This window comes from Mobula birostris, chromosome 6 (assembly GCF_030028105.1).
Source record: "Mobula birostris isolate sMobBir1 chromosome 6, sMobBir1.hap1, whole genome shotgun sequence".
NCBI classification, from domain to species: Eukaryota; Metazoa; Chordata; class Chondrichthyes; order Myliobatiformes; family Myliobatidae; genus Mobula; species Mobula birostris.
In genome coordinates, this window is record NC_092375.1 from 156,423,685 (window position 1) to 156,435,678 (window position 11,994).

At 35.9% G+C, this 11,994-nt stretch overlaps 1 protein-coding gene across 3 annotated transcripts; it reads left to right on the forward strand.

Moving 5' to 3' along the window:
- Nucleotides 1-609: 609 nt before the first annotated feature.
- Nucleotides 610-6,700, forward strand: LOC140198623 (glucose-1-phosphate adenylyltransferase). 3 transcript variants are annotated; one of them, XM_072259622.1, is made up of 9 exons: nt 610-652; nt 1,568-1,781; nt 2,662-2,751; nt 3,699-3,778; nt 4,448-4,563; nt 4,644-4,741; nt 4,971-5,039; nt 5,524-5,582; nt 5,655-6,699. In XM_072259622.1, exons 2-9 carry the CDS (start codon nt 1,590-1,592, stop codon nt 5,758-5,760), a joined length of 810 nt encoding a protein of 269 aa, XP_072115723.1. In that variant the 5' UTR covers nt 610-652; nt 1,568-1,589; the 3' UTR covers nt 5,761-6,699. The 3 variants fall into 3 exon arrangements, with proteins under 3 accessions (XP_072115723.1, XP_072115725.1, XP_072115724.1); XM_072259624.1 differs by lacking the exon at nt 610-652 and adding an exon at nt 708-952 and having other exon boundaries at nt 5,655-6,700; XM_072259623.1 differs by lacking the exon at nt 610-652 and adding an exon at nt 937-1,019 and having other exon boundaries at nt 5,655-6,700.
- The last annotated feature ends 5,294 nt before the right edge of the window (nt 6,701-11,994 follow it).

Genomic DNA, 11,994 nt, shown 5'->3' on the forward strand with positions numbered 1-11,994 from the left:
AAGATTGGTAAAGTTAGAATATTGTTGGCTTGTTTGAATAAACCAAGGTTAGTATAATTCCACTCTGATGTAAACAGAGAGATTGGCAGATATACTGAAATATTCTATCGCCAGGAGTAACTGTCACTCAACTTGGTAGACTGTTAGCTTGACGGACTTGTAAGGCGGCCTTTATGATTGGGAAGCTGTAAATAAAATTAGTAGTTTATACTATAAGATCGTCAATGAAAATACTATAGTTAAACTGGTGAGTTTGCCCCCGACGATGATCGACAGTCACTGAAGTCAGACGATTGTCACTGAGGAAAAGGGGTAGAGCTGTCTTTGAGTCAGGCAGAGTAAGCCGGCCAAAGATGAATGAGTAGTTACACCCGTGAAAAACCGAGGCTGATAGTAGCCGCTAATTTTAGTAAAATGCTCAGGATTTGGCTGTAGATCCTCCAGCTTGCAGCAATGTTGGAGCCAACACGGTTGCGGAGACCCACAGCGTTGTCAGCCGCACAACTCACACCTCTCCTCCTGCCCGTTACCAACGAGCGCCGTCTCCTTGACAACAGAGCTGGCCGACCATGAGCCCCTGCGCACCCAGCCACTACTTCCTCTTCCGGTTTCTGTCACTTGCCCACGACCGCCGCCGAGCAGCCAATGGAAGGTAAAGCGGTGTGGGGAGGTGGTCTCAGTGCCCGCAGCCGTATCATCCCCCTCTACTCAACAAACGGCTCTTAGTCGACGCCTTCTTCTTGGCTGTGCTGCGTTCTGCCTTTGCAAGTTCTTTTGCAGCCCGTATCTTATCCCAAACTGGGCTGCATTCACTTCATGGTTGTGACACGAGTTCAGTTCCCACCAGAGCAACGGGCGAACTCGCATTGTCTTCAGGAAAAAAAGCTTCGCTGAGCAGCAATGATCATAATTAAAATTTATCCGAAACACTAATGTATTATGTCTAACTCTGGTAATCTATGACCCCACTAGTATTATTGACTCTTCCAAAGAAATCTAGAAAGCTACTCCTTCCAATGGTAATTATTGAAGAGGAGCTGTCAGCCAAATTGGTGAAACAGATATCCTGCGAATCTCTATGCGCAGGGATTCTTGACAGATATACCTCTTTCCAGACACAAGAGATTGTGTAGATGCTGGAAATCTTAAGCAATACACACAAAATGTTGGAGGAGCTTAGCAGGTCAGGCCAGGCCTCATCTCTGGAGGGAAATGAACAGTCGATGTTTCGGGCTGAGACCTTTCATTTCAGCTCAAAAGGTCGGCTGATCATTTTCTTCTATAGATGTTGCCTGACCTGCGGAGCTCATTCAGCATTTTATGTGTGTTGCTACACTTCTTCCCACCTATGGTTTTAGAATGTCACCCGAAGCAGGACTATTTCCGCGTAATGTAGTAACAGTGGCGAGATGTCGGGAGGATTTAAGGAGTCGGTTTTTGCATTTTATAAGTGAGATAAATCGGAAAAGCCTTTATAGAATAAACGTCTTCGAACCTTTCTGAAAAATAAGCACATTGCTTAAAATATTGGTGACATCGCATAATCGCTGTGCTTTAATTTCTCCAGCAGGATAAATTGCACGGATACTATGAAGGCTATTATTCTAGCTGCTGGCTATGGCACAAGATTCAATCGTGATCTACAGAATGATAATAGTGGAGATTTCAAGCATCTCCATGGCATCCCTAAGCCCCTTCTACCAGTAGGCAATCAACCACTCATCAGTCATTGGATGACGACGATAAATAAAATCAAGTCCATCGACGCAGTTTATGTTATTGTACGTCTACATATTGATTTTTTTTTTCTGAAGAAAAACTATCTTTTCGGACTAGAAAAGTTTGGCTAAAATAATGACCTGACTATCTAAGGCATAATTTCAACATTTGCAGATGATACAAAACTTGGAAATATGGTAAAAATCAAGGAACATAATAAAAAGCATGATATGGATGTCAAAACTGTTGATATTGGAAGATAGTTTATGGCAGAAACTGAACGCATTGTTACAAACAGAAAAGGCAATAAAAATGAAATGTACAATTCTGGAAGGTGTAGCAACATGAAGCTTGTGGGCATAGAAAGCCTTCAAAGGTAGTAAAATGTCGAAAAAACCACTATAATTAAGATGAATAGAATACAAAGTAAGGTTTATACAAAATAGGCCTCACCTTAATAAAGTTCCATCTTGGATGCCAGACTTAAAAATATCAAGGAAGGGTGGAAAAATGAGATTTATCCCCTTTAAGCAGAGAAAGTTAAGGAGAGTTTGAAAAACTAGAACAAAACTGGTTATAAATAGCAGATTTGGGAGTTACAGATAGAAGATAACTAAAATAACTAGAGGTGACAACATATATATGTTCTGAATTATTGGCATTTCAGAAAGGGGTTGGAAGCAAATTCAATAACTTCCCACAGGGAAGTGGTGGATAACTGAAACAGAGAGAAAAAAAACAGTTCTGAATTGAAAGAAAATAACTCAAAAAGTTTCTCTTTTTTGGTCTGCAGAAAACATTTGTTGCAAAATCAAATGTATTTTCAATGTTTACATTTATAATCTGGGTCAGTTAGAACTTTCTTCTGATTTTTTATAACTTATTGAATAAGTAAAAATATTATCCTTGCAACTTGTCACTGGTTGCCAATGATCTTTGCAGACCAATGATGTCTATTATGCAAAATTTGAAGATTGGGCAAAGGAGTTCCAACTAGTCACAGTCCTAAGTGATGGAACAACAAGCAATGAGGTGGGTATTCACTGCCGTAGCCAGGATTTTCAATCAATGATTTGAAATTGATGACTTTCAAAAATACTGCATCACAATGGAAATTACAATTTGGATACAGATAAGCTTCAATTCCAATGTAAAAGTGAAAAATACTTGTTCAGAAAATAGCTATTTATGATGGGGATAAAATTACTTTATTCATGAATGGTAAATGCAATTATTCATTTGTTTCCTTTTTTTACTATTAGTATTCAGGTAATGCTTAGAGAGAACATTAGAAGGTTGTAACAGATCTACATGTATAGATTAGGTTATAATCAAGAATGATACTCAGCTAATTTATTGATGTCTTTGATCTGTTTCTAAATGCTAGAACTTCCTGCCAGTATCTACATACATTCTAAGTTATAATTTAGCTCCTTGTGCATGCTCCACCATTCAATAAGATCAGATTGCCTTTATACTTCATTGCCACTTTTCAGTGCTAACCAATTCTGCTCGATATCTAAGACTATATTAACTTCCATCTTAAGCGTAAAATGATAAAAACTTTAGTGTACAGAAAGAAATTTTTCTGGGCCCTCCGAAGATTATATATTGAGACAGGATCCTGTTTCTAGATACTCAAACCAGGGAAGTATAGTTACAAACTTATATTAACCATATTTATTGATTGGAGACTATAATTGCAATGAAACCTGACACAAATCTTGGGTTCATGCCATTATGCATAGTGACCATCTGTAAATTTTAAATACAGCAGGTATTTTACAAATCTTAATTATCCAAGGGACCTCTTTGCCAAGTGCCAAGGAAAGAAACATAAGGGTGTCCCCACATTTATGAGATTTTTGTTTATGAAGTATTATTGTGATTAAAATGTTATATGATGTGTAAATTTTATAATTTACAATTTTTTGGAAAAATTTTCTTGCCTGTTTAAAATCAGCTTGTTCTCTTTATAGAAACGTTTAGGTGCAGTTGCTTGTCTTCAGCTCGTCATTACTCAGTTTAACATCAATGATCATATATTGGTTCTTGGCGGGTAAGCAATAATAAAGAGCACAGTAAATAGCTAGTAAGGGTTTTAAAATAAAATAATGATTTAAAATATGCAATATTTAACCTCAATTTTAATTAACCATGTAAGCTTTTTACAGAATATATTGATATTTAACATCAATTAGTCTATAGCTGCTATTATTCTATGGTATTTGCTTATAACAGTAGTACTCACTGATAAACAATTCAAAGAACAAAATAAGTTAGTCACCAAAATGTAATTTGTTTTGTATTTCTTCACAATTTAACCTTTAACATATCTGTCTGGTCTTTAAATAAGATTGTCTCTTATATTTCTGAACTGTAGAAAGCACAGACAGAGTTTTCTTTACCTGTGCAAATATTACTTAAAGCTGACATGCATTGCTATCATAATCTATCTACCATTCATTTTCCTTTGTTAGTTCTATTTTCATCTGGAGTCTCTAGGGACCTGGAACCAATTTAGGCCATGGTTAGGCCATGAACCTGGTCCAAGTCACAACATAGGCTTCAAAATTTAACTTGAGCTGAAATTTATGCAAGGAGGAGAAGAGTAAAATCTTGCAATAGTTAAATTTGGAGATGACAAAAAGGTTTCAATCAATTTAACCTTTAACTTTTTAAATGAACTGTTCCAGCTTTCACTTTGACTACTTTTCTTTTATATCAGGGACACATTGTTCTATGAGGACTTCAGTCTTTCGGATATCCTTGCAAAATTTGCTAAGCTGCAGAATATTAACTGTGAAAGCAGTTTGGTTTTGTCATACCCATGCAAAGATGAAGGTCAATTCAAAAATTTATTACAAAGATTATTTCTTTCCTGAACCAATCTTTGAGAAAACTAACATAATTTCTCTCCACAGAAACCACAAAATTTGGCATCTTGGAAATAAATGAAAAGTTGCAAGTCACTGGATTTAAAGAAAAACCCAGCTCTACTGAAACAACATCTCGCAATGCAGTAAGATTTTTGATTTCTAACATGACATTTCTTGGTCACATCATTTTTCTTTTAAAAGCTTCTTTTGGAAAATGTTACTTCAAAAGCATCACTTCCTGCTAATGCTGTCTTGTGGAACCAAGTTTATATTCTCATCTTTGAATTCTTTAAGTTAAAAAATTAGATTCAAAACTAGTTTAGTTGAATATTGATAAGAGTTCTTTATTCACATCAATTTTCTATTTTCTAGTGCCCATGCTTTTACATATATTCAAAAAATACAGTTCCATTGATTGCAAAATTTCTTCAAGAGAAGCAAGTAAGTGTCAACATCAATAAGATTAAGTTCAATCTATTCTTTTTAAAAAATATGTTTAAGTCATGTTGTAACTAGAGCAATGTTCAGCATTTATCACATTGATGAATAATTATACCACTTAATTATTAGTACATTTAAGCATTTTAGTGCAAATCCAATTCTACATTACCTGTGTAGATTTAGTAACATATTAACAGTTAGTAACATATTTGAACAGTATTTATATTTTAAATTACTACAACATGGTTCAAATATCCAATGTGTTTTTAAAGACAATTAATTACTATTATTTTGATGGGAAGACTATATTGAAATTATTTGCTTGAATCAAATATGTTGACAGCTATACCTAATCAAATGGCCCAAAAGTTCCCAAGAACATATTTTCCTTTCAATCAATTTATAATTCCTTGGAAAAATATAAGGATTATTTATTTCAGTAATTTATACAAAACACTTCTTTTAAATTATTTATTTTCATTAGAATTCACCATTGGAAGAGAGAGATGCGCCTGGAAATTTTTTGCTTTGGGTCTACACAAGGTAATAATGTTTATTTTCAAATTAATTTAAAATATTTATGCCATTTTGCTACTTCTGCTTTTTATATTGCAGGAAACCAGTGTTTGTCCATCACGTATGTGGCCGATTTGATGTTGGAAATCTTCCATCATACATTGCATGTACTAAGTATTTCCAGAAGTCTTGTGGTGCAATCTGATTGTAAAGTTATTAGTCATTCCAATTAAGTTCTTCTTAAACTTGTGACCATTTCTTTTGTTAGTGTTAATAGAGAACATGGTCTGGCACTTAATGGCATTTAATGAAGCCTAGGAATTACGTGTTCTGAATTATTGTTTAAACTAAATGTAGTACTGAACAACTACAAACCAGAAATACACTTTTGTAGACTTCTCACCTTAGTTAAATTTAAAGGAATGCATTTCTTCCTCAGTTGAACAGTGATAGAATGTCAGAAGAATGATGAAACATCCTCAGCTTTTAAAAATTTTCCATAAAATTTCTCAAGTGTTTATATAATTTTTACTCTTTTTGAATGGTGCGATGAAAATGTATTTGTAAATTATAAACTTTAAGGCAATTGTTTTGGAGAACATGAGGTGAGAAAGGAACTTTTACTGAACTTGCAATCAAGTATAGGGCTCATGTCAGAAGAATTAATCTATTCCAGTCCTACAAAAGCCAAAGTGTCTTCCTCTGAGATGTACCTTCTATTATGCACAATATTATAAAAATTGAAATTATTATTTTAATTGTTATGTTACTTTGGAACAGATTTCATACTGACATTAGAAGTGAGCTTAATAAAATGAAATTCAGAATATTGTTTAGGTAGAGTTGACTGGAAGACTTATAGAACTGAGGCATATTGATAGAATTTCAAACAACCTTTTATATCAGACAAATAATAAGAATTATATTTATACCTTGCTGGCAGTGAACTGTATATCATTAAAGTAACCATACATGACTATCACCAGTAATTTGTTTTAATAAAATAATATACATTTTATAACTACAAAGAGAGATTTATATTTTGCAGGGATGCTTAATGTATTTAGGACAACTTAGAGGTGCCAAATTTCATGTAATTTTTTTGTATCAAATAAACTGGTAGCACAACATTCATGCTGTCTGCTCTCTTATCCTTTAGTATTCATTTGAAATTGATGGGAAACAAAGTGATGCAAATGATCTTGAAAATGATCATTTAATATTTTTAATTTCCAAAAGACCATAATTATTGAAATATTTTGATTATTTTTATAAACAGTAATATATTAATTAGTTAGCAATTCCTACCTGCAGCTCTTTTGCTAATAAAGTACTATTGACACAATATTTTTTTAAACTACTGGCTATAAAGCCCCAATTACTGAAAATGCTTTTATTATATCTGAGTCAGCACCCTTCTCAGATATTCTACCTTATTCAAAAATCACAACAGAAAATATTTCATAGTACAGTATTTCCATTTTCTTTTGATGGATTAAGAATTTGAAAGATGGAAGTTACAATATTGTGTCCTTAAGATCATCTTCTGAGCAGATTCATAGAATCACTACTATTAAATTTTAAATGCACTGGCTCATATTTTGAGGAAACTGCTGAGTGACATCACTTACCACAGAACTCAGGGGAGAAAAACAGTAGAGATGTAGCAGTCTCTGAGACAAGAATTTGCTGTATGTGATGCCCCCTGCTAGCAATTTTATTGAACTTCAAGGCCAGGCAGCTGGTGATATTGTGCTGGCTGGGTAATCATTTTCATTAGATCTCATGGACAGGAGATCAGAAAGAAAATTTCAGGTATGTCTAAACAGAAACATACACTCAATTAAAGCAGAAGATAAAATAAATGTTTTATTTTAAATTTGTATATGAAACATTTCAGGAAATTAACACTACACAAAAGAAAATCTATTTTTAGGATTCAATAATTTGCGAAACTATTGAGGATATCAAAAGTTTCTTTGAATACACAAAGTGTAAAAGAAACGAGTGTGGACAGCTGGAAAATAATGCTGGAGAGGCAGTAATGGGGGACAAGGAAATGGCAGACGAACTGAATAAGCATTTTGCATCAGTCTTCACTATGGAAGACACTAGCAGTATGATGGAAGTTTCTGGTGTCAGGAGTCATGAAGTGTCTGAAGTTACCATTACTAGGGAGAGGGTTTTTGGGAAACTGAAAGGTCTGAAGTCACCTCGACCAACTGGCGTACACCCCAGGGTTCTGAAAGAGGTGGGTGAAGAGATTCTGCCTTAGTAATGATCTTTCAAGAATCACTGGATTCTGGAATAGTTCCAGAAGACTGGAAAATTGCAAATGTCACTCCACTCTTCAACAAGAGAGAGGCGGAAGAAAGGAAACTATAGGCCAGTTAATGGTTGGGAAGATGTTGCAGTTGGTTATTAAGGATGAGGTCTCGGTATTTGGAGACACATGATAAAATAGGTTGTAGTCTGCATGGTTTCCACAAGGGAAAATCTTGCCTGACAAATCTGTTGGAATTCTTCGAAGAAATAACGAGGAGGATAGACAAAGGAGAATCAGTTGATGTTGTGTACTTGGATTTTCAGAAGGCCTTTGACAGGGTGCCACACATGAGGCTGCTTAACAAGTTATGAGCCCATGGTATAACAGGAAAGATTCTAGCATGGATAAAGCAGTGGCTGATTGGCAGGAAGCAAAGAGTGGTAATAAAAGGAACCACTTCTGGTTGGCTGCCATTGACTACGGTGTTCCACAGGGGTCTGTGTTGGGACCGGCTCTTTTTGTTGTATGTCAATGATTTGTATTATGGAATTAATAACATAGATAGAATCCTATGGTGTTACAGGAAAGATACTGCCTTGGATAGAGGAATGACTGCCAGGCAGGAGGCAGCCAGTGGGAATAAAAGGGGCCTTTTCTGGTTGGTTACCAGTGGCTAGTGGTGTTCCTTAGGGAGTCAGTAGTGGGACCGCTACTTTTCACAGTTTGTCAGTGATTTGGATAATGGAATTGATGTTTTTGTGGCAAAATTTGTGGATGATACAAAGATAGATGGAGGGGTAGGTAGTGCTGAGGAAGCAAAGAGATTGCAGCAGGATTTTGACAAACTGGAAGAATGGGCAAAAAAGTGGGAGATGGAATACAGTGTTGGGAAATGAATAATAATGCACTTTGGTAAAAGTAACAATACTGCAGACTATTCTCTAAATGAGAAGGTTCAAACATCAGAGGTACAGAGGGACTTTGGAGTCCTCATGCAAGGCTCCAGAAGTTTAATTTACAAGTTGAGTATGTGGTAAATAAGGTAAATGCAATGTTGGCATTTATTTCAAGGAGAATAAAATATAAAAGGAGATAATGCTGAGCCTTTATAAGACATTAGTCTGGCCGCACTTGGAATATTGTCTTGTCCTACTCCGGAAACTTTTTGGAGAGACATTTTTAATATTATCTCCAAGGTATTGAATATAGATATCTCTCCTCACCCTATTACTGCTATCTTTGGACTACCTAAAATTTCCAGTAATCTTTCTCCTCCAGCCCGTAGAATGATTGCATTTCTTACTTTAATGGCGAAAAGATGTATCTTACAACATTGGAAAGAGCTTAATACTCCAACTACCTTTTTTTGGTTTTCTCAGACGATATTATGCTTGAATTTGGAGAAAATTAGAAGCAATCTTTATGATTCCTCACTTAAATTTGAACAGACCTGGAGATCTTTTATCCAATATTTTCATTTAATGTAATGTTTTTTTCTCCTCTTTCTTTGCTCCATATTTATATACCCTTCTAGTTTTTTTTTACTGTTTTTAATGGAGGTCGGGATTGAGGACGTGATTTTAAGTTTTTTAACTCTGCTTGGTTCCAAGTTAGCCCATTGCTTTGCTTTGCTTTTAGTTAGTTGCACGGTGGGTTTTTTGGAGGTTTTTTTTTCCTTTTCTCTATTGGTATATATATAAAAATTAGTATACTATTATGTTACCTTAGTGTGTTATGTTTAAATTACATTGTTTGTATCTTTTTTTTGTATTAATATCTCCTGTAATTTTATTATATTCTAACTGTGCCTTTATGGCTTACCCTTTTGTATACTTATTCAATAAAAAGATTTAAAAAGAAAAGAAAAGGAATATTGTCAACAGTTTTGGGTGCTGTATCTCAGAAGGATGTGTTGTCATTGGAAAGTCCAGAGGAAGGTCATAAGGATGATTCTGGGAATGAAGGGGTTAACATATGAGGTGCATTTGGCAGCTTTAGGCCTGCGCTCACTGGAATTTAGAAGAATGTGTGAGGATCTCATTGCAACCTACCGAATGTTGGAAGGACTAGATAGGTGGATGTGAAGATTGTTTCCTTTGGTGGGGCTATCCGAACTAGAGGGTACAGCCTCAAAATTGACGGGTGACCTTTTAGAATGGAGGTAAGGAGGAATTTTTTGGCTAGCAAGTAATGAATCTGTGGCAAGAAGGCAGATATATGGGTTTGAGTGGGACCTAGAATCAGCCATAATGTAATGGTGGAGCAAACTCAATGGGCTGAATAGCCTAATTCTGCTCCTATGTTTTATGGTTACAAAGTTTGCAGACGATATGAAGATCAGTGGAAGGGCAGGTAGTTTTGAGAAAGTAGAGAGGCGACAGGAGAATCGACAAAGAAGTGGCAGATGGAATACAATATTGAAAAGTGTATGATCATGCAATTTGGTAGAAGAAATGAAAGGATTGACTATTTTCTAAATGGAAAGAAAATGCAGAAAAAAAACTGTGGCACAAAGGGACTTGGGAGTCCTTGTGCAGCATTCCCTAAAGGTTAATTTGCAGGGTGAGTCAAAGGCAAATGCAATGTTTGTATTCATTTCAAGAGGACTAGAATATATTAATTCAGGGATATAAAGCACTGGTGAGACCTCACTTGGGAGTATAGTGAGCAGGTTTGGGCCACTCATCTTAGAAAGGATGTTCTGAAACTGGAGAGGGTTCAAAGGAACTTCATGAAAATGATTCCAGGATTGAATGACTTGTCATATGAGGAGCGTTTGATGGCTCTAGGCCTGTGTTCACTGGAACTCAGAAGAATAAGGGGTAACCTCATTGAAACCTATCAAATGGTGATAGCTAGACAGTGATGAATCTGTGGAGTTCTTTGCCACAGGCAGCTGTGGAGGCTAAGTCTTTATGTAAATTTAGGGAAGAGATTGTTAGATTCTTGATTGGTCAAGTATTATGGGATATGGGGAGAAGGCAGGAGATTGGGACTGAGGAAAATTAGATCAACCATGATGAAATGGTGGAGAAGATTCGACAGGCCAAATGGCCTAATTCTGCTATCTCTTATGGTCTAAACAGCAGTTAAAAATTGGTACAGGTTGAGTACCCCTTATTCAAAATGCTTGGGGCCAGTAAGTGTTTTGGGTTTTTTTCAGATTTTGGAATAATTGCATCTATAATGAGATAGCTTTGGACGGGACCCAAGTCTAAACAGAAAATCCATGTACACTACATATACAGCTTAGACGTATACCCTGAAGATAGTTTTATAAAATATTTTGTACATGAAACAGTAGTGTGCAGATTGAATCATCATTACCTTGCCTATACAGGTGGGCAATCAGTGGCTGGTCAGCATTTCCATTATCCGTGACTCTGAACTTATGTGCTATCAGTACATAATCTTTGTCATACACTTGTTCATTACACATTTGCACTAATGCAGCAGTTCAGTGTTCGATTTTCATCAGTAGTGATCTTGACAAACTTATCAATGGATTTATTTGTTGCTTCATGATTAGCAGATGTTTTATCACCACAAATCTTTAAAAATTTAATGCTGTGCCTATTCTGAAATTTCTGCAACCGGTTTGCTGAATATTCAATTACCTTCAATGTTCAGTGCGTTGTGATAGATCTTTTGCTTGTTTCATGATCAACAAACCGTCAAATGGCATGTGTTGGGCACAGGAGTACATTCAGCCAGAGACTCATTCCACCGAGATGCAACACTGAGTGTCATAGGAAGTCATTCCTGCCTGTGGCCATCAAACTTTACAACTCCTCCCTTGGAGGGTCAGACACCCTGAGCCAACAGGCTGGTCCTGGACATTTCCTGGCATAATTTACATATTACTATTTAATTATTTATGGTACAACTGTAACAAAAACCAATTTCCCTCGGGATCAATAAAGTATGACTATGGATGAATCCATTCCTTCAATACACAATCAAGTCTTCATTTTTCACTTTATGCAGTGTTTTCCTATTAATTCCTGTTCATTACATTTAACAGGTCACTTCCCAGAACTGTCTGTGTGGGCAGAGACCTGTGCAGCACCTGAGAACCTTCCCAGCACCTTGTGGAATTTTCCATTTGTGACCTCATGTCAGCACTCAAAAAATTTTTAGATTTCGGAATTTCGGATAAGGGGTGCTGAACCT